General features: G+C 37.8%; 1 protein-coding gene across 4 annotated transcripts in view; it reads right to left on the reverse strand.

Annotated features, from left to right (window-relative positions):
• The window catches only part of TRPM7 (transient receptor potential cation channel subfamily M member 7), a 122,973-nt gene that overhangs the window by 45,115 nt on the left and 53,763 nt on the right, over nt 1–24,095 (reverse strand). For 3 of the 4 annotated variants that reach the window (XM_064365668.1, XM_064365667.1, XM_064365669.1), the window contains exons 12-19: nt 20,538–20,672; nt 18,177–18,230; nt 12,166–12,306; nt 11,750–11,884; nt 10,899–11,179; nt 3,056–3,284; nt 1,817–1,972; nt 1,595–1,738 (exon numbers count right to left, since the gene is read on the reverse strand). In XM_064365668.1, coding sequence (XP_064221738.1) covers nt 1,595–1,738; nt 1,817–1,972; nt 3,056–3,284; nt 10,899–11,179; nt 11,750–11,884; nt 12,166–12,306; nt 18,177–18,230; nt 20,538–20,672 — 1,275 coding nt within the window. Of the gene's footprint in view, nt 1–1,594; nt 1,739–1,816; nt 1,973–3,055; nt 3,285–10,898; nt 11,180–11,749; nt 11,885–12,165; nt 12,307–18,176; nt 18,231–20,537; nt 20,673–24,095 lie in introns of those variants that run through there. The other variant, XM_064365670.1, reaches the window with a different exon arrangement.

Here is a 24,095-nt window from a genome sequence, read left to right on the forward strand (position 1 = left end):
GTGGAGGTTGCAGTGAGCTGAGATCATGCCATTGCACTCTAGCCTGGGTAACAGAGCAAGATTGTGTCTCAAAAAAAGGTCAGGGGAGAGGAGTGGGGAAGGACAGGAGGGGAAGGGTGAGGGGAAGGGAGAGGACAGAGCAGAGCAGGGCAGGGCAGGGTAGGGTAGGGAGGGGCAAAAGACAACTGGTATTTTCTTAGCTCCCAGTCAGTAAAGTTGAAACCCAAAAAGTGGAAAAGATGTGAAGAAGCTTTCCCCAGGTAAGGGAAGAGCCCACCTTTAATACTCTTTACAAAACAGGTTATAGAGAGGTGATAAAGTTTATGTACAGAAACATATTTATTTCATTTCAGAGGAAAATCCACATTTATTGACCCTTGAAAAATCATGGCTAAGAATCCTCTTAACTCTCTCTTGTCTCTACCAGTCCTAGAGTAAGTCACATCCTTGATTTGATTATCTATGGCAGGCTAGGGAACTAAACTGCAATAAAGAAAGAAGAGAGAAATTCCTGTAGTCACCCACATTGGCTATTTTAATGTAGCCATTCACATGAATGCAAATGTAAGAAAACTACCCTAGTTTCATTAGCGGGGACAGAATTTGGAGATTAGATCAGATAACTGATATCTGCAATTTCAGCCTCTGAATAGGAAGGAATAAGAACATTTTCATATAGAGAAGTAAGGAAATGTTAGTCTCAGGTTAATGGTCTTGTGTGTGGGTGACAAAGCAATTGCCAAAGAAACAAATTCTTATTCATGAAAATGGAAAAAACTCCACAACAACAACAAAGTTAAAAACATCTTAATTAAGGGTTTTCCTAAGAAGAGGAGTTAAGAACTCATTTACTCAGCCCCTGGTTAAAAGTAGGAGCTAATCTCATTTACTGTATCACCTGTTCCTTCAGGTTGGTTCACGTAGGGAGAGTGGCACCAGCAAGATAGCCAACTATCTTTCCTAGTGCTCATTTGTCCACCACACAAAACAACCAAAACAACATATAAACACCTACATTTCAACTAAAATAATAGGTGAGGCCATCGTTCTATGGACATATGCTCTTTAATATGCTAGTAAAATCAATTTTTCCATACAGCAATTATATGGCAGGTAATCAAGCATACACTTTAATATAATTAAAGAAATAAGCCACAGATAAAACCATACAAATGATCTGGATTACTTTTTATCATCATCAATTAATACTGCAAACAGGTTTATTTCTAGACTTTTATGTATTACCTGCAAAATCTTAAAGCACAAAAAATTATAAGCGTGTATCAGAATCTCTTTTGGTCCATCTTTTACCATTATTTTTAGTAGATGATTAGTATTTGCTACCAACTTACAAAGGCCAATGGTTATCATCTATTTGTTAAGTACATTTTTAGTTCCAATTAGAACTAAAATTTGTCAGTGTTTATCATTCTAGATGTTGACAATGTAAATTAAACTAAAGCAAACATATCACTCTTTTAAATGTGAAATGCCTTTTAAGTGATCTAAGTTATATCAAGTATGGATTCTGAACCAAAGGTCCCTCAAAGTCTATCTCTTAAAAACATTATGCTTGTGTAATTTAAAAACATACCGTGTTAAACCAGAATTTTACAATTGGTGCATGATAAAAGGCATAAAACTTTCTTGTGATTGGAAGCTTTTTTGATTTTATTTGTATTTCCATTTCATTCTTTCCTTCATTACTATCCAAAATCCTTACTTCTTTAAACACTTCCTAAAATTAAAAAAAAAAAATTACTGTACAATTATTCAGAACAAACTTGTATTTACTTTAAAATGTTTTCCTGCTTACCATGGGGATCTCTTCTGTTATGTTCTTAAAGTTGTTTTCGCTGTCATCCATTGTCATCTGATGAGCATCTTGAGATTGTGGAATATGGGACATTTCAGCCTTAGTTTTATATTCTAGCAGTAATATGGCAGGTGGAACTAAAATGCTTAGTATGACCTAAAATTTTTAGAAACATAATTTTGCATTTTAAAATTAATGGCCTTCAAGAATAAAAACAAAGATATAAATATCTTATATTATTAGCCATTTTCCCCCAGTAGTGGAGGGAAAAGAACAGAAAGTTCATGTCCAAGTTGAACTGTTAACAAAGTATTTGATTATTATGATAATAGGGGTATAAGATAGATTTAATAATTATTATAGACTTTCCTTTACATAAAATCAGATTATAATTTGTTCAGAAAACAAATTTTGTTTAAACAAAATTCAAGCTTTATAACGGTGCTATGTGCTTGACTTTATTCTAAATCTCTTTTCAAGTGTTCCATGTCATAACATGATTACTCAGCTCATACTTCTGCAAACAAAAGGTTTATTTCTAAAATTTTACTTATTACTTGCAAAATCCCAAAGCATGAAGAAATCATAATTGTGTAACAGAGATTCTGTTGGTTATTCAATAGACTACGGTTAAACTATTTGCCTGACTTCTGCCTCCTACATTTCTGCACCTTATTTAAAAGACAGAAGAGAACAAAAAGCAAAATCCAAAGCAGTATCTATCACCATAACAAAACTAAAAGCACATGCCATTTTACTCAAGTTCTTAATCATAATAACAGGGCACATGGATATGCTTATCTATAAGTATAAACTGAGTATATGAATATGCTCATTCAATATACTTTAAGTAACTTAAAAGTAACAGATTATTAAATTATTAGATAGGTCTAGAATTTCAGAATTTGGGAATAATCCTTTCATAAAGCAGTAACTTTTTTTCATGGCTGCTGAGGGCCATAATCTCCAATTATTTCCCATTTGTTGCCCTTCTAGCTCAAAGAGAGGCCATAATCATTATACACACCTGAAAAGAATTCAAGAGTAACGAAGAGGAGGAAGAAAGAAGCCCATTATGCTACTTGGGATGAAATGCCAATCACCCTTCTCCCCCGCTCACTGCCCATACTCCCCACCATTACCACCACACATCAAGACACTTTACTATATATTTAGACTAATTCCTCTGTTCTTTTTACCTAATCACACACTTTATATCAAATTATTTCTAAAGTATACCTTGTACCAGGAATTTTTCCTCATATTCAGCCTTCCCATCCACATATCAGATAACAACATTTGTGTACAGGTGTGGGCTACAAAAGGTCTAAGTCTTGAAGAAACTGCTAACTTAAGGCAGGTTGAATTACTCCAGTTCTTCAGTTCATAAGTAAGCAATTTCATAGCCATGGTTTCATCTTGTCTGAAGGACTGTTCTAATAATTCAACAGCCAATTGACCAAAATCACTATAAAAAGATAAAAGCCAAAATATACTCAAATTAACAAACTACAATTTTAAACCACTATTCTTACATACATTAAATAATACTCTTTACTTTTTAATAGTCTCACACACACTTACAGAATTAAGAGGCAATAAAACCATGACTCTATGTTTTCAGACATCTACATCTATGTGGAAATCATAAAATATTAAAATATGTCACATTATGTACAAGACTGAAAACGTGAATCCAGAGCACTTTCTCCTGGTCCTAGAAATCAAACTATAATCTCAAAGGGAATCAAAACTCACAATGCTACAATGCGCTGTTCAAAAAAGTTTATGCAGTATTTCAAACACAGAAAATAGTTGGTACCTGGTAGAGAGAAAGAACAATGTGACTAGGGACTAACTTAATTACGAGAAACATCCCAGTTTTGAAGTCCAACTAAGTAACCATAGGATCCCTGCCAGAGTTATTTTCAGTAACAATTGTCACTGTCCTCTAAAGACGCCACTTGGGCAGACGGAGGTGTTATTATCTATTAGAAAACTTCTACAAACTACTTTTCCAGTTTATATTCCAATACTGCCCCCTAAGTAAATTGTAAATTTTTATGAACTATGTCACTATTCTATGTATGTAGTTCTTGCTTCTCAAGCGCCCTCCCAGTTGAATTCATTCTATTTTCCTAAAACATAGCTCCAGCCTCACTTCTGCCCTTTCTTTACCAATTCAAATGGAACTTTTCCCAATATAATTGCTATTATTTGCAAAAATTAAAACGACTTCTGGCATTTCTTCTTTCTTTCTTTTGAGACTGGGTCTCGCTCTGTCACCCAGGCTGGAGTGCAGTGGCATGATCACAACTCACTGCAGCATCAACCTCCTGAGCAGCTGGGACCACAGGCAAGCACCACCACACCCAGCTAATTTTTAAATTTCATGTAGAGACAGGGTCTCCCTATGTTGCCCAGGCTGCGCTTCTTCTTTCTTGCTGAAATATTTAACTCTGGAGTTGTAAACAATATAATAGCCTCTTTTTCATATACAGAGGCAGAAAGTTTATTTCTCAATTAAACAAATAATATGCTTAAAAAATAATTTTCCGGTAGGGTGCGGTGGCTCATGCCTATAATCCCAGCACTTTGGGAGGCCGAGGTGGATGAATCATGAGGTTAGGAGTTCGAGACCAGCCTGACCAACAGGGTGAAACCCCATCTCTACTAAAAATACAAAAATTAGCTGGGCATGGTGGCACGTGCCTGTAATCCCAGCTACTCAGCAGACTGAGGCAGGAGAATCACTTGAACCTGGGATGTGGAAGTTGCAGTGAGCCGAGATCACACCACTGAACTCTACTCTGGGTGACAGAGTGAGACTCAGTAACAGAAGAAAAAAAAAATGTTCTGTCAATTGTACCAATAAGATTATACTTATAAATATATCACCATTGATGAGAGGTTTTCAAGATGGCCGATTAGGAGGAAGTCGGGATCGCAGCTCCGAAAGAAGGCGCAGAGGGTGAGTGGACGCCGCATTTCCAGACAGATTTTTACTGATCACAGACCAGGGGATTAACAGGAGGAGGAGCCACACGGGTCACCAGCGCCGCTGGTTTGAGCGGAGCCGCGCGCCGCTCCGCCTACGCCCTGAGGTGGGGGGCGGCGGATCCACGTACAGAGCGAGAGAGACTGAATCACCTCTGAGCCAGCAAGGGGAGCTGAAGCAGGGATTCAAGCCAGGACACTCCCGGGCAAGGGCGCGCCACGAATCTCAGAGCCGCTGCTTTGGCTGATGCAGCGGCTCACAGGGCAGCGGATTTTTACTGCCCACAGACCAGGAGACTCACAGGTGGAGAAGCTCCACGGGTTGCCAGCGCCACTGGTTGGACTGGCGCGGCTGCTCTGCCTGCACCCGAGGCAGGGAGCAGCGGTCCCTTGTGCAGAGTGAGCGAGACCGGATCCCCTCCGGGCCAGCAAGGGGAGCTGAGGCAGGGACTCAACCCAAGAGTTTCCTGGGCAAAGAGGACGCCTCTTTGAGGCTGAACACGGGACGGTCCAGCTCTGTGGAGGAGGGGCGTCACCCACTGGGAAACACCCTGCAGTTCCCAGGACAACTTGCCCACAGCAGCTCAACAAAGCCTCTGCAGGCTGAGTGTGACTAGGCTGCCACCTTGTGGGCAGGGAAAACCATTGCAACAGCGAAAAATCATAACGCCCTAATTCCCTGGGACAGACCACCTACGGGGAAGAAAAGGGGGTTTATGAGTTCAGCTACTGCAGACTTAAAATTACCAAAATCAGAAAGACAGCAACTACAAAGTCGATAGGTGGATAAATCCACAAAGATGGGAAGAAACCAGCGCAAAAAGGATGAAAACACCCAAAACCAGAACACCTCTCCTACAAGGGAGCACAACTCCTCACCAGCAAGGGAACAAGACTGGATGGAGAATGAGCGTGATGAAATGACAGAATCAGCTTTCAGAAAGTGGATAATAAGAAACTTCCGTGAGCTAAAAGAACATGTTCCAACCCAATGCAAAGAAACTAAGAACCTTGAAAAAAGACTTGACGAAATGTTAACGAGAATGGACAACTTAGAGAGGAATATGAGCGAATTGATGGAGCTGAAAAACACAACACGAGAACTTTGCGAAGCATGCACAAGTTTCAACAGCCGAATTGACCAAGCAGAAGAAAGGATATCAGAGGTCGAAGATCAACTCAATGAAATAAAACGAGAAGGCAAGATTAGAGAAAACAGGGTAAAAAGGAATGAACAGAGTCAACAAGAAATATGGGACTATGTGAAAAGACCTAATCTACGTTTGATAGGTGTACCTGAATGTGACGAAGAGAATGCATCCAAGCTGGAAAATACTCTTCAGGATATTATCCAGGAAAACTTCCCCAACCTAGCAAGGCAGGCCAATATTCGAGTCCAGGAAATACAGAGAACACCACAAACATATTCCTCTAGAAGAGCAACCCCAAGGCACATAATCGTCAGATTCGCCAGGGTTGAAATGAAGGAGAAAATACTAAGGGCAGCCAGAGAGAAAGGTCGGGTTACCCACAAAGGGAAGCCCATCAGACTCACAGCAGATCTCTCAGCAGAAACCCTACAGGCCAGAAGGGAGTGGGGGACGATATTCAACATCCTTAAAGAAAAGAACTTTCAACCCAGAATTTCATATCCAGCCAAACTAAGCTTCATAAGTGAAGGAAAAATAAAATCCTTTGAGAACAAGCAAGCACTCAGAGATTTCATCACCACCAGACCAGCTTTACAAGAGCTCCTGAAGGAGGCACTACACATAGAAAAAAACAACCAGTACCAGCCACTCCAAAAATGCACGAAATGGTAAAGAGCATCAACACAATGAAGAATCTGCATCAACCAATGGGAAAAACAGCCAGCTAGCATCAAAATGACAGGATCAAATTCACACATAACAATATTAACCCTAAATGTAAACGGACTAAACGCCCCAATCAAAAGACACAGATTGGCAAATTGGATAAAAAGCCAAAACACATCAGTGTGCTGTATCCAGGAAACCCACCTCACAAGCAAAGATACACAAAGGCTCAAAATAAAGGGATGGAGGAAGATATACCAAGCAAATGGAGAACAAAAAAAAAGCAGGAGTTGCAATTCTCATCTCTGATAAAATAGACTTTAAAGCAACAAAGATCAAAAGAGACAAAGAAGGACATTACATAATGGTAAAAGGATCAATGCAACAAGAAGAGCTAACGATCCTAAATATATATGCACCTAATACAGGAGCACCCAGATATATAAGGCAAGTTCTTAAAGACTTACAAAGAGACCTAGACTCCCACACAATAATAGTGGGAGACTTCAACACCCCATTGTCAATATTAGACAGATCAACGAGACAGAAAATTAACAAGGATATCCAGGACTTGAACGAAGACCTGGACCAAGCAAACCTAACAGACATTTGCAGAACTCTCTACCCCAAATCCACAGAATATACATTCTTCTCAGCACCACATCACACCTACTCTAAAATTGACCACATAATTGGAAGTAAATCACTCCTCAGCAAATGCAAAAGAACGGAAACCATAACAAACAGTCTCTCAGACCACAGTGCAATCAAGTTAGAACTCAGAATTCAGAAGCCAACCCAGAACCGCACAGCCTCATGGAAATTGAACAACTTTCTCCTGAATGTTGACTGGATAAACACTGAAATGAAGGCAGAAATAAAGATGTTCTTCGAAACCAACGAGAACGAAGACACCACATACCAGAATCTCTGGGACACATTTAAAGCAGTCTCTAGAGGAAAATATATAGCAATAGGTGCCCACATGAGAAGAAAGGAGAGATCTAAAATTGACACTCTATCGTCAAAATTGAAAGAGCTAGAGGAGCAAGATCAAAAAAACTCAAAACCTAACAGAAGACAAGAAATAACTAAGATCAAAGCAGAATTGAAGGAGATAGAGACACGAAAAACCCTTCAAAAAAATCAATAAATCCAGGAACTGGTTTTTTGAAAAGATCAACAAAATAGACAGACCACTAGCCAGACTAATAAAAAAGAAAAGAGAGAGTAACCAAATAGATGCAATAAAAATTGATAAAGGGGATATCATCACAGATGCCAGAGAAATTCAAACCATCATCAGAAATTATTACAAACAACTCTATGCACATAAACTAGAAAACCTGGAAGAAATGGATAAATTCCTGGACACTTGCCTCCTCCCAAGCCTAAACCAGGAAGAAGTCGAAACTCCGAATAGACCAATAACAAGGTCTGAAGTCGAGGCAGCAATTAAGAGCCTACTACCCAAAAAAAGCCCAGGTCCAGATGGGTTCACAGCCGAATTCTACCAGACATACAAAGAGGAACTGGTACCATTCCTACTGAAACTATTTCAAATAATCCAAAAAGAAGGAATCCTTCCCAAATCATTTTATGAGACCAACATCAGCCTAATACCAAAACCCGGCAGAGACTCAACAAGAAAAGAAAATTACAGGCCAATATCCATGATGAACATAGATGCAAAAATCTTCAATAAAATACTGGCAAGCCGATTGCAACCGCACATCAAAAAGCTTATCCACCATGATCAAGTAGGATTCATCCCGGGGATGCAAGGCTGGTTCAATATACGCAAGTCTATAAATGTAATTCACCACATAAACAGAACCAAAGACAAAAACCACATGATTATCTCAATTGATGCAGAGAAGGCCTTCGACAAAATTCAACAGCCCTTTATGCTAAAAACTCTCAATAAACTAGGTATCAACGGAACGTACCTCAAAATAATAAAAGCTATTTATGACAAACCGACAGCCAATATCATACTGAATGGGAAAGAACTGGAAGCATTCCCTTTGAAATCGGGCACTAGACAAGGATGCCCTCTCTCACCACTCCTGTTCAATATAGTACTGGAAGTTCTAGCCAGAGCAATCAGACAAGAAAAAGAAATAAAGGGTATTCAATTAGGAAAGGAGGAAGTCAAATTGTCTCTATTTGCAGACGACATGATTGTATATCTAGAAGACCCTATCATCTCAGCCCAAAATCTCCTGAAACTGATAAGCAACTTCAGCAAAGTCTCAGGATACAAAATCAATGTGCAAAAATCACAAGCATTCCTATACACCAATAATAGACTTAAAGAGAGCCAAATCAAGAACGAACTGCGATTCACAATTGCTACAAAGAAAATAAAATACCCAGGAATACAACTAACAAGGAACGTAAAGGACCTCTTCAAGGAGAACTACAAACCACTGCTCAACGAAATAAGAGAGGACACAAACAGATGGAGAAACATTCCATGTTCATGGTTAGGAAGAATTAATATCGTGAAAATGGCCATACTGCCCAAAGTAATTTACAGATTCAACGCTATCCCCATCAAGCTACCAATGACCTTCTTCACAGAACTGGAAAAAACCACCTTAAACTTCATATGGAACCAAAAGAGAGCCCGCATAGCCAAGTCAATTCTAAGCAAAAAGAACAAAGCGGGAGGCATCACACTACCGGACTTCAAACTCTACTACAAGGCTACGGTAATCAAAACAGCATGGTACTGGTACCAAAACAGAGATATAGACCAATGGAACAGAACAGAGGCATCGGAGGCGACACAACATATCTACAACCACCCGATCTTTGACAAACCTGATAAAAACAAGCAATGGGGAAAGGATTCCCTGTTCAATAAGTGGTGTTGGGAAAACTGGCTAACCATATGCAGAAAGCAGAAACTCGACCCCTTCCTGACACCTTACACTAAAATTGACTCCAGATGGATTAAAGACTTAAACATAAGGCCTAACACCATAAAAACACTAGAAGGAAACCTAGGCAAAACCATTCAGGACATAGGCGTAGGCAAGGACTTTATGACCAAAACACCAAAAGCATTGGCAACAAAAGCCAAAATAGACAAATGGGACCTAATCAAACTCCACAGCTTCTGCACGGCAAAAGAAACAGTCAATAGAGTGAATCGGCAACCAACAGAATGGGAAAAAATTTTTGCAGCCTACCCGTCTGACAAAGGGCTGATATCCAGAATTTACAACGAGCTAAAAAAGATTTACAAGAAAAAAACAAACAAGCCCATTCAAAAATGGGCGAAGGATATGAACAGATACTTTACAAAAGAAGACATACAAGAGGCCAACAAACATATGAAAAAATGCTCATCATCACTGGTCATTAGAGAAATGCAAATCAAAACTACATTGAGATACCATCTCACGCCAGTTAGAATGGTGATCATTAAAAAATCTGGAGAAACTAGATGCTGGAGAGGATGTGGAGAAATAGGAACACTTTTACACTGTTGGTGGGAGTGTAAATTAGTTCAACCACTGTGGAAAACAGTGTGGCGATTCCTCAAGGACCTAGAAATAGAAATTCCATTTGACCCAGCAATCCCATTACTGGGCATATATCCAAAGGATTATAAATCATTCTACTATAAGGACACATGCACACGAATGTTCATTGCAGCACAGTTTACAATAGCAAAGACCTGGAACCAACCCAAATGCCCATCGATGATAGACTGGACAGGAAAAATGTGGCACATATACACCATGGAATATTATGCAGCCATTAAAAATGAGGAGTTCGCGTCCTTTGTAGGGACATGGATGAACCTGGAAACCATCATTCTCAGCAAACTGACACAAGAACACAAAACCAAACACCACATGTTCTCACTCATAGGAGGGTGTTGAACAAGGAGAACACATGGACACAGGGAGGGGAGCACTATACACGGGGGTCTGTTGCGGGGGAGTCGGGGGGACAGTGGGGGGGGAGTTGGGGAGGGATAGCATGGGGAGAAATGCCAGATATGGGTGAGGGGGAGGGAGGCAGCAAATCACACTGCCATGAATGCACCTATGCAACAACTTTGCATGTTTTTCACATGTACCCCAAAACCTAAAATGCAATTAAAAAAAAAAATTAAAAAAAAAAATAAATTAAATAAATAAATAAATAAATAAATATATCACCATTAAGTATGTGGCACTGTAACAACCACTCAAACAATATCTACTTTGAATTTTTAAAATGTTTAAAAATTATAAAATATCACTTACTTGGAATACTGTTTCAGTTCTTCTGAAGTATCATCTACCAGGTCACTCTGCTTTGCTTCATATGCCATTGAACGATAGATCTTACAGGCAACTAATGCTTTAGCCATTGATTCTTCACCATGTTGCCATAAAAAACGGGCCATGACCTGCCTCTTCATAAGGCAAGCCCAAATTAAAAGTTCATTAAGTGGATAAGGAAAACGCTTGGTTTCAGGATCATCAATGTCTACAATTTCATCTTTGGTTCTTTTCTTCTTTCCTTCTTCCATAACTGTATCAATCTTGTAGGGAAAATAAAGTTATGAAGCTCATTATATCATAAGGCCATATAAAATTATGTCAGTGAAAATTTTAATAAAATATTCTTTACCTTATTCAGATCCATAAAACTGCACATAATGGCATAAATTTTATAAACCTGATTTTTATTGTAGCTCATAATTCATTTTATAAAAATCTATTTCAACAAAAATGTCTTTGCAATGAACATTTTCCAAAATTTAAGCACCTAAACATTTCAACTAATATTCTAATAGAACATAATTTTAATAAAAGGTTAAATAACATTTTTGTTGTGCATGTTCTTAATCAAGTAAAACTGGAATGAAAGGGGTCAGGTAAACCTTTATTAAAACATTTTAATTTGGTTATATCATAGCTAAATATGAAAATGTAACTGAATCATTAACTTATAATGAATATCTCTGTATATGAGAAAATGACAATTGCAAGACATACCCAAAAACGAAAGATAATTCTTACTAAATCAATCAGGTTTTTTTGTTTAATACTAAGTAATTTAGAAAGATGAAAATAAAAATCCAGAAAGGATAATATTAAAATAAATTTACCTTTGGTCGGTAGGGCTGTGCCGTCTTAATGAAATGATTATGCCTCATTTTTTCCTTTTTATCTGCCCTATTGCCAAAAGATTCATGATTCTTTCGCAACTGAGGAGTGCTGCTGGAGGTATTTCGGCCAGACCTCTGGAAAATGAGATCTTATTAGCTTTTATAGATTTAAACATGCTGACATATTATAAAAATTCAAGAATCAACTTATATATGTGTGGAAACATGTTTGAGTATGCACACAAAATATGACTGGTTTAGGATTTTGATGACAAAATATTTCTAATTACTCTAAGTTGAAAATCTTCAATTTTATGACAATGTTACTTTCCCTATTCTAATGTTAATTCTTAATATTTAAAGTGCATGCATTAGTGTTAAAGCACATATATAGATTCCCCCCAAATTTTACATACCCGATTATTTCCACCAAGACTATTATATATTAATCGAAAACGTTTTTTAGTGTAGGTGCATCTGTAGGTTCCTCCCATGAGATATTCAATAACAAGTCCTATATCAATTAGTGTGATCTTATATCCTGGAGGAAGATTTCCCTAGAAATAAAACATTTGTTTTAAATAGATCAGATAGTATTTCTCAATACTGCCATGCCCTGCCTAGGAATAGGCTTACTTTCCAAAATGACAAATGTTTACTTCTTAAACGCAGCAAGGGTCAGGTGCAGTGACTCACGCCTGTAATCCCATCACTTTGGGAGGCCAAGGTGAGTGGATCACCTGAGGTCAGGAGTTCACAATCAGTCTGACCAACATGGTGAAACCCATCTCTATTAACACAAAAAATTTAGCTAGGCGTGGTGGCACATGCCTGCAGTCCCAGCTACTCAGGAGGCTGAGGTGTGAACCCGGGAGGTGGAAGTTGCAGTGAGCCGAGATCGTGACACTGCACTCCAGCCTGGAAGACAGAGTGGGACTTGGTCTCAAAAAAAAAAAAAGAAAGAAGCGAGGGTTGCTAGCAGCTATCTTTACAGGAGAAATAAATTCTTGTTTCTCTATTTCCTCTGTGAAAATATGGGATTCTGAAGTTCTCAGGTCTCAAAGGTGTGCCTTGAGACAGGAGCATGACCTAAAGCAGGAAGATAACAATTTCATCTCTCCATTGCCCCAATACTTCATACATAAGAGACAATGGAACTGCTAATCAGCCAACTATTCCATTTTCACTGTGATATATATAAAAACAGCATTTTCCTACAAAAATAATGCTGTGTTTTGTTTCCAAACTGGCCCAGAAATACAAGTTGTTGTTTTTTTTTGAGACGGAGTCTTGCTCTGTCAGCAGGTTGGAGTGCAGTGGCACGATCTCAGTTTACTGCAATGTCCGCCTCCCAGGTTCAAGCAATTCCCCTGCCTCACCCTCCTGAGTAGCTGGGACTACAGGCGTGCAAGACCACAACTGGCTAATTTTTGTATTTTAGTAGAGACGTTGGCCAGGATGGTCTCGATCTCCTTACCTCATGATCCGCCCACCTCGGCTTTCCAAAGTGCTGGGATTACAGGCGTGAGCTGCGCCTGGCCTGATGTAAGTATTTTTTTTTAACCAAAATTATACTGGTGATATTACAGGTTTTCATAGTGTTGTAAAGGAATTAACTACCACTTGAAATGTTTAAAGCTAAGACTTCATTTTCCCCATGGCAATTTACAAATGCACTTTTGGAACATACACCATTAGTGAGTTTGGAAAGACTGGCTGTTTCAAAATTTAAAAACTGGTTAATTTTATTAAACAATCTTAAGATAATTTGTATTTATTAACTAATTCTTTCCTCTTACCATACTATTTTTTTTATTTTCCTGATTATAATGTCACGAACTTGGTATTTTATTTTTTACTTATTTATTTTTTTTTAAAGACAGGGTTTCACCATGTTGGTCAGGCTGGTTTTGAACTCCTGACCTCAGGTGATCCACCTGCCTCAGCCTCCCAAAGTGTTAGGATTACAGGTGTGAGCCACCATGCCCAGCCAATGTCAGTATTTTTAATAACTTGGTTTCGCCAGGTGCAGTGCCTACGCCTGTAATCCTAACACTTTGGGAGGCTGAGGCAGGTGGATCACCTGAGGTCAGAAGTTCGAGACCAGCCTGGCCAACATGGTGAAACCCCGTCTCTACTAAAAATATAAAAATTAGCTGGGCGTGGTGGCGGGTGCCTGTAATCCCAGCTACTCGGGAGACTGAGGCAGAAGAATGACTTGAACCCAGGAGGTAGAGGTTACAGTGAGCCAAGATTGCATCACTGCATTCTAACATGGGCAACAAGAGTGAAAGAAAAATCTTGGTTTTTATCTGTGAAATTTCTAATTTCTAGATAGCTACATCCTTTGAATTTCTAAATCAAAATACATCATTTCCATCTTGAATACAAGATTTTTGGTTTTGTTTTAACTCAAGCAACCTCAAAATATGCTGTATGATTGAGAATGTCACCTATGATATTCTTCATTATTTATTAAAAATAACAAATGCCATTAAGGTATGAACCCATTTGAATAAGAAATAAGTAAAATAATGTGAATAATCTAACAAACGTCATGATGATCAAGTTCTCAAACTATACTGGTAAGTCATAAAACTCAAGTTATCAATATGAATCAAAATATTCAGTTACTGCCTTTATCACTTATAGAAATTCAAAAATAGGGCCTACTATAGCCACCAGTGTAACAACAATGTATGCAAACTCTCATACTTGTTTTCAAAATTTTAACTGCCATAATTCCTTCTTCTGAGGCACATAAGTTAATCATGGTTTAGAAACATGGTCTTAAGGTCTCCCCATTATTTAAGATTTCTAGGGGAAAGAGAGGGAACTTTGATTATTTTAAAAGACCAAATCAAATTGATATGAAATGTCCAAATAGGCAAATCATTAGATTAATAGTTGCCTACGGTGGGGAACAGAAGTGCAGATTAGAGAAGGAGAAGGAAGGAGGAGTGACTGCTAAAGGGTACAGGGTAACTTTTCGAAGTATTATAAATGCTCTAAAGTTACGACTGTGGCAATGGTTGAACAACTCTGTGAATACAGTAAAGTAAAAAAATTTATGTTTTTGTTTTCGGTTTTTTTTTTTTTTTTTGGAGATGGGGTCTTGCTCTATTGCTCAGGCTGGAGTGCAGTTATGCAATCTCAGCTCGCTGCAATCTCTGCTTCCCAGGTTCAAGCAATTCTTCTGCCTCAGCCTGAGAGTAGCTGGAACTACAGGCACGCATCATCACACCTGGCTAAACTTTGCATTTTTAGTAGAGATGTGGTTTCATCACGTTGGCCAGGCTGGTCTCAAAAACTCCTGAACTCAAGCCACTGCATCCAGACAATATACACTTTAAATGAATGAATTTTGTAATTTGTGAAATACATTTCGATAAAGCTATAAAGAAAAGCACGGGCCGGGCGCGGTGGCTCAAGCCTGTAATCCCAGCACTTTGGGAGGCCGAGGCGGGTGGATCACGAGGTCAAGAGATCGAGACCATCCTGGTCAACATGGTGAAACCCCGTCTCTACTAATAAAAAAAATTAGCTGGGCATGGTGGTGCGTGCCTGTAATCCCAGCTACTCAGGAGGCTGAGGCAGGAGAATTGCCTGAACCCAGGAGGCGGAGGTTGCGGTGAGCCGTGATCGCGCCATTGCACTCCAGCCTGGGTAACGAGCGAAACTTCGCCTCAAAAAAAAAACAAAAAAACAAAAAAAAAAAACAGAAAAGAAAAGCACATGCAGGCCAGGGATGGTGGCTCATGCCTATAATCCTAGCACTTTGGGAGGCCAAGGCGGGTGGATCACCTGAGATCAGGGGTTCTAGACCAGACTGGCCAACATGGTGAAACCCCATCTCTACCAAAAAAAAAAAAAAAAAGTTAGCTGGGCGTAGTGGCACGTGCCTATAGTCCCAGCTCCTTGGGAGGCTGAGATAGGAGAATTGCTTGAACCTGAGAGGTGGTGGTTGCAGTGAGCCAAGATTGTGCCATTGCATTCCAGCCTGGGCAACAGGGCAAGATTTGTCCCCCAACTCCCACAAAAAAAAAAAAAAATCAGCCAGGCATGGTGGCAGGCACTTGCAATCCCAGCTACTTGGGAGGCTGAGGCAGGAGAATCGCTTGAACCTGGGAGGTAGAGGTTGCAATGAGCCGAGACCACACCACTGTATTCCAGCCTGGGTAAGAAAGAGTGAAACTCCATTAAAAAAAATTTTTTTTTGGCCGGGCGCGGTGGCTCAAGCCTGTAATCCCAGCACTTTGGGAGGCCGAGGCGGGTGGATCACCAGGTCAAGAGATCGAGACCATCCTGGTCAACATGGTGAAACCCCGTCTCTACTAATACAAAAAATTAGCTGGGCATGGTGGCGCGTGCCTGTAATCCCAGCTACTCAGGAGGCTGAGGCAGGAGAATTGCCTAAACCCAGGAGGCGGAGGTTGCAGTGAGCCGAGATCGCGCCATTGCACTCCAGCCTGGGTAACGAGCGAAACTCCGTCTCAAAAAAAAAAAAATTTTTTTTTAAGTATAAAATGTCTCAGTCCTTCCTGTGGGATACTAGTTTAGTATTAAATCAGTTACAAAACAAAGAAAATGACATTTTTAAAAAACATCCTCAAGGCTGTTAAAAATGACATTTTTAATGTCATTCTTTTTTCTTAAGACAGGGTCTTGATGGGTACCCAGAATGGAGTACAGTGGCTCACTGCAGCCTCAACTTATGGGCTCAAGTGATCTTCCCTCAGTGCTCCCCCTCACACCCCCACCAACCATTTGGGACTACAGGCATGTGACAACATGCTAGGCTAATTTTTTAATTTTTTGTAGAGACAAGGTCTCACTTTGTTCCCTAGGCTGGTCTCAAACTCCTTCCCTTCGGCAATCCTCCCACCTCAGCCAACCAAAGTGCTGGTATTACAGGGATAAGCCACCAGGCCTGGGCTTCTATGTTTTTAATAGTGCACTCATATTTAGTAGCAAGTAAAAGCTGAAATAAAGAATTCTAAACAAAATTTAAGTTTAGAAACTAAGAAGATATTTTAACCAAATAAATAAAAATACCATTTATCAAGGAAAACAAAACTGTATCCAATATCAGTAATATAAACAGCTATAAAAGTGGTGATAAATGTGCAAAACTTTCAGTTCACAGACAATCCTGATAGGAGAGAAGAGGAATAAGAGTGTACTAATCTAGTGGCCACAGAATAGCTTCAGATCATGACAGTGATATGCATTCATCACTAGCAACTCTAGAATTTTTTTTACTTTTCAAAAATTTTTAAATAATTTATATATATTTAGGGGGTACAAGTACAGATTTCTTACATGCACATGTTATGTAGTGGTGAAAACTAGGCTTTTAGTGTACCTATTACCTGAAGAGCAAATAGTGTACCCATAGGTAATTGTTCAACCCCCACCCCCCTACCCACCCTGCCACCTTTTGTACTCTCCAATGTCCATCATTCCACTCTGTGTCCATAGGTACCCATTGTTTAGCTCCCACTTATAAGTGAACATGTGCTATTTCACTAAGTTGTTTCAATTAGGATAATGAACCTCCGGTTCCATTCACATTGCCGCAAAGGACATGATTCCATTCTTTTGTATGGCTGGGTAGAAATACTAGATTTTTTTTTAAAGGGGGAGAGAACTTTATAGCATTTTTACTGGCAAAGTCTGCCATTAAGATCATGACCCAGTCCTCAACTTCGTTATTCAACATCCTTTACATTGGGACAATTTTCTAAGGAACAAATTTCTGCTGAAGGTAGAGGGAAAAAGATACATTTATCAATGGTCTTTCTTTTATGGACCAATGAACTTTATACATCACATTCTATCTATCCTTGATGACCAGAAGCTCAGAGGTTTTTTTTTTTTTTTTTTTTGACAAGAGTCTCACTCTGTCACCCAGGCTGGAATGCAGTGGCATGATCATGGCTCATGGCAGCCTCCACCTTCTGGCCTCAGGCAATCCCCCTACCTCAGCCTCCCGAGTAGCTGCTATTATAGGCGTGCACCACCATGTCCAGCTAATCTTTTCACTTTTTGTAGAGACGGGATTTCACTATGCTGCCCAGGCTGGTCTCGAACTCCTGGACTCAAGCAATGCACCTGCCTCAACCTGCTGAAATGCTGGGATTACAGGTTTGACCCACTCATCCCTGGTCCTAGTCTTCATAAAATATCATAAACTCTCTTTTTTCTTGTTTTCTGATACATTATGCTCTGTATTACTCCTCTCTTACCACAAATTTAGCCCATATTTAACTTGTTCTGCAAACTGTCATTTTATTGGTGTTTCTAAAATGGATTTAAATGTTATTTTTTTTTTAAGAAAAAGATTAAGTATAAGTGATTTCTTAAAATAATATTCTAATTATTGTATTAAAAATAACATTTTTCAAAAACAAAAATGATTTCTTACCTGTTTGACGTCTCGAACAAGATGAAATAGCATTGGATTAGTTGGACCTTGTTTCTTTAGAGAGAAAAAAGTTACAGCAAACTATTATTTTTCCTCTAAAATAATTTAAACCTTACAGGATTTTTATGAACCATCTTATATAACTTATACTGTTTTGGAGTTATTTCCTAAAACAAAGAATTGTCACATTTATTGCCGAAAAACAAAGAATCTTAGAGTATCACTAAAGTGATACATGAGTTTTTGTTTTACAAGTCATGTCAATACTACAAGCTTTACAATTCTATCTTAAATTTAAATTTACATTTCTTTAATAATGGTGCTGTACAATACCTTTCTTCTTGTTAAAATGTCTGTTCCTCTGTTTCGGTCACTAATAAAGTTGTATCCAGACTTTAAATATTTCAGGTTAGTAACAAGTCTTTAACACAAGCTCGTCCAACCTGCAGCCCATGGGTCGCATGCAGCCCAAGACGGCTTTGAATGTGGCCCAACACAAATTTGTAAACTTTCTTAAAACACTGAGTTTTCTGCAATTTTTTTTAAGCTCATCAACTATTGTTAGTGTTAGCATATTTTATGTGTGGCCCAAGACAATTCTTCTTCTTCCAGTGTGGTCCAGGAAAGCCAAAAGATTAGAAATCCCTGATTTAACATTTACATACGCCATAATTTCGCCGTTATCTTACTTCACTTCACGTATACTATTAGAGTATATCTTAGAGTATCACTAAGACTCATCACACACACTAATCGCAAGTTCTATCTTTCTAGTAATCTCTAGCTAAATTCTGAAAAAAGAGCCAAATATTATCTCCTCCACCAAGACGGAAGTAAATGTCCCAAAGACTTCAGGTAGTCCTTCGACCCATCTGAAATTTAATGCAATGAATTCCAGGTGACACAAATCAAGAGACTTCTTCTCAATACTTTTAATCCTATTTAAAAGAATTATCAAATGGGATTTAATGCCACCCTTGTATTAATTTTTTATATGAGATGTTATTACAGTAATAAATTCAATCTACTTTTCTATTTTAATCACATTTATTTTGTAAAATGTTTTCAAATTAAACTGGGTACATCTACTATTTCTTTGGAGAAGAAGTTATTTTCTTTAACATTCTTAGCTTTCAAATTCTATATAAGATCTAAGATGACTATAATTGATATTGCATACAAATTATATTTTACTTTACTTTGTTCTGTCTTTTTACGATATTTAGTCTATCCACTCAGGGGCTAAGTTCTCTCTGCCAATTCTTTCCCACAGGTTAACTTTTTAAAATAAATGTTTCTTCTAAGTTAATAAGAAGTTTCTCATATTTTAGGGGTATTGAGAAATTTCGTTGTATTTTTCTCTAACAGTATATAATCACATGGAAATGCACTTAGAATTTTTAAAATTCTATTTTATCTTACTCTATTAAATGTTTATCCATTAAAAATAAATTGTTAGTAAATAATAAATGTATTTTAACACAGCAATTCTTGAAGTGTGACCTGGGGACATCTGAGGTCCCCATGATCCCTTCAGGAGTTCCATGAGATCAAGAATTTTTTCCTAATCATATTAAAATTGTATTTTTATTGACTCATTCTCATTCTCTCAGTGTTTGGTGGAGTTTTTGGCTTTCTGATGTGTGATATAGTGAGATTACATTCAGAAGCAAATAAGAGAATTCAGCTGATAAGGCTAGATTTTAAAGACATTTGCAAAAATGTTTTCCTCTCCTCACCAATTTTTATTTTTTCTTTAAAAATAAAAGCATATCAGCCAGAACAGTGTCTTACATCTGTAATCCTAGCACTTTGGAAGGCCAAAGCGGGAGATCACCTGAGGTCAGGAGTTCAAGACCAGCCTGACCAACATGGAGAAACCCCATCTCTACTAAAAATATAAAATTAACTGGATGTGGTGGTGCATGCCTGTAATCCCAGCTACTCGGGAGACTGAGGCAGGAGAATCACTTGAACCTAGGAGGCGGAGGTTGTGGTGAGCTGAGATTTTGCCATTGCACTCCAGCCTGGGCAACAAGAGTGAAACTCTGTCTCAAAAAACAAACAAAAACAAGAAGTTGATCCAATAGTTTTTAAAAAGGGGTGAGAGGAGCAAAAGGGAGATAGGGCTATTAAGTCTACCTTTCCTTCCTATGTGGATATGGTGACAGGGAAGGATTCTAAAAACAAGGAAAGGGTTTCAGACTGTAATACAACTAATCCACAGTAAGACTGGCTATATTTTTTTCATATAACCAAGGAAGACATTAAAGGTTTTATCAGTAGGAATGGCTATATTTAGGTAAAGTAACATTCCTCAAAGAGATAATTAGTCAATAAAGAATTTTAATGTAGACTTACAGTGTTGTAAAGTTCTTCCAGTCTCGGAATGGTAAGGAATTTATGCATGCTTACTCCATTTTCGATAAGAAGTTTTACAAATGTAACTCTATCCATTACAAGAGCATCAAGCATAGCTTGTTCCAAGGATCCAACCTAGGAGTATCAAATTTAATAAATATATATTTCACACATTCTAACTATACAAACACTTCTAAATGTTAAGTCCTTAGGATTTATACTTAATTTGTTCCCAACAGTTTTAGAACAAAATTAGAAAGAGGAAATACAGTAAAAAGCTAATAAGACTTAAGGTATTTAGGGAATAGATAAAAAGACCTCTCTAGAACAACGTTTCTTAAAGAATATTCCACAAACGCTATTTCTGTAGAAGAACAAGGGTTACAAGAGGGGAAAAACAGAATCCATCATCAATTAAATCTCAGGAAAGAATACCTTAGAGCAATGGCTCTCAGTGTTTAGGGAAGGTTTTGTGGGAAGGATCATTTCCATAACTGAGTGCTGTTAATAATATTTAATGGGTAGGGTCAAAGGACATCAGAAATCATGCAATATACTGGACAATTCTACTCAGAAAGAAACTATCCCACATCCCACACAACTTTTTATTATCCCGTTAGATGTTCATGAGTGAAAAACCAGTAATTCTGCTTTACAAATGAACACAAAGTATTTTATCATGGTTTTTGTTCTACAATGAATTTTGCAAAAACACAACCACCAGAAAAGTCAGCAAGACTGTACTTAGTTTTACTCAGAACATTAAAAGAAATTATTCATCATTGGAGAAAAAAAATCATTTGACAGCAATACAACCTGTCATTTGTGCTTAATATAACATACCTGTATCATTCAGCATTTGTAGCAGTCCTTTATATATTAAAGTCTATTTTATAGACTTCAACAGACTTCCAAATCAAATACTGGTCAATTAGTAGAGATACGAAATGTAGGTATTTCACTGAGTATTATTAATAAAGGCTGTTTTAATGTAGTCTGTATATTTTTAATATTTTGTGGCAAAATCAATACAAAACCACTGGTTTTTTATCCACTGTTTTTCAATTTTATTCTGATTCTATCTTTAGAGGTTTAACACACAACTACACAACTTCTCTAGAGCAACTTGTATTACCATTTATTTTTCCAATCTATCTTCAACTTCCATTACCTAGCAAGGATACAGTCTTTATGATATTTTAAGTATATACTTTTGTTTTTTGAGACAGGGTCTCATTCTGTCACCCAGTGGCATGATCATAGCTCATTGCAGCCTCAAACTCAGGGGTTAAAGGGATCTTCCCACCTCAGCCTCCCATGTAGCTAGAACTACAGGTGTCCACTCCTGTATCTGCCTTTTTAAAAAAAAAAAATAGAGACAGGTCTCAAACTCCTGGCCTCAAGTGATCCTTAATACTTCAGCCTCCCCAGTACTGGGATTAGAGGTGTGAGCCACCACACCCAGGTCTTTTTAAAGTATTTACTGATAAATATATGCCTTTTACATGACAGAATTTAAAGATGGAAAGTATGTTTTCATTTTTCACTGCTCAGTTCTGTCACAACAAGGAAAATATTTTCACGTGCTTAAAAATAAGGCCTGATTTCCAAGAAAACAATACTTCTTAGTTTTCTCTACATTAACAGACTGTAGTTTATCATGGCATGTTACTACTATTTTACTTAAGGTTAGTTCCTTCTTTCGCTTATCACATACAAATAATCCTGATGTTACTACTTATTCTAACATTAGTCCAGTGCCCACTTGGTATTCTCTCTGTTCTTTCTTTCTCCTACACTCATAAAGGGTGTTTATCTGTTCCTCAGGATATTTAAGTTACCAACAACATACTTGTTATTAGTATGCATAACTGCAGCATTTACACTGATTCTTGTTATAACTGCAGGCATCTGACTTACCATGTGTTTTATACTGCCACTCTTAAACATTTATGTACTATTTATTTTTTACTATAAATCATTTTTTCTGTCTTATTACAGTTAGGGCATTATACATATATTCTTAATTTTTCACTTAACGGAATTTCACTTTAGTAGACTAAAAGGGGATATAACAAAATTAATGTTTTTAAAACAAGAACATTCTATCTGTGTTTATAACCACTGCCCTAGAACAAAAACTAAATTTTCATATCAGATGGGGAAAAAAGAGGCCATTAAAAAAAATATGTCTGCTTTGCAAGCAGCATTTCCTCAATGCATACTGAACTCCTGGCAAGCAAGAAGAAAAGAAAACAACTGTCCCTCAAATTCTAAGTTTAGCAAGAAACACAAAATCAAATAGGTAACATTATGCAGAAGAAATCCATCAGACAAACCACATATACACAGAAAATAAATGCTTCATCCAAGACTTTACATCTGAGGAGAACAAAATCCAGTTAAATTATTCAAGGGAAAAATAAGGTTGGTTACAGTCATCACCACAGATGATTAACATTAATTTTTTTTTCTCTGTAGTCCTGCAAGAGGAGAAGTGACTAAATAAACTGTTTTTTATTATTATACAGGAAATACATTCCCACGGTTTAAAAAAAAAAAAATCAAACACTACAAAAATAAAATAAAACTTTCTCTCCTTCAGCTCCCATCTCTCCAAGATGAATCCCATGTTAACAGTTTTAGAAAGGTACTATGACTACACAGTACATGTAGATATGCATTGTTTGTACATTTATAAGGATAATTTGCCACAAACAAAATCATACTATGCATACTTTTCTGCAATTTGCTGTTTATATTTACTATGTGGACAAAAAAGATCTAGTTCATCCTCCATAAAGGCTGATAATACTTCAAGGTACAGATGAACATTTAATCTGCCCAGACTCCTAATGATTCAGACATGTAACGAAACTTTGAGTGATCTACTACATATCAAGCTGTTAATACAGCAGTAAACAAAACTGAAAAATATTCTTGCCCTTATAAAGTTTACTTTCTTGGAGAAAGACAAACAATAAATAATAGCTACATTATATGGTTTGTCAGATGGTGACAAAAGCTAGAGAGAAAAAAATAGCCGGGAAGAATGCTGGTATAGGGGGATGCTATTAAAATAGGGCGGACAGAGAAAGTTCAAAGAGGAGACATTTGGTTAGAGGCCAGAAAGACATGAGGAATTAAGCCCAAGTGGATATCTAGAGAAGAATGTTACAGATAGAGAGACCAGCAAGTACAAAGCCTAGAGATAGGAGCATGCTTGATATGTTCAAAGAACAGCAAGAACACCAACAAGGTTAGATAAAAAAGAGCAAACAGGATAGTGGTAGCATGTAAGGCTCTGGATTATGCTCTCAGTAAATGGAATGTGATTCATCTCCTGTCTGTAAAAGGAGAGCAAGTAGGAGAGTAGTGAAACCAAAAAGGATGCTACTATTTCAGTAAAAGAAAAAACACAAAAGAATGATGATAGAACTAGACCAGGATGATAAAATTAGGTACTCTGAAAGTAGATCTGACAAGATTTACAGATGGAATTGGATTGGAATACATGAGAAGGAGAAAAGTAAAGGATAACACTAAAATCTCTCATCT

Source organism: Aotus nancymaae, unplaced genomic scaffold (assembly GCF_030222135.1).
Source record: "Aotus nancymaae isolate 86718 unplaced genomic scaffold, 86718_ANA_hifiasm-v0.15.2.pri h1tg000062l, whole genome shotgun sequence".
NCBI lineage: Eukaryota > Metazoa > Chordata > Mammalia > Primates > Aotidae > Aotus > Aotus nancymaae.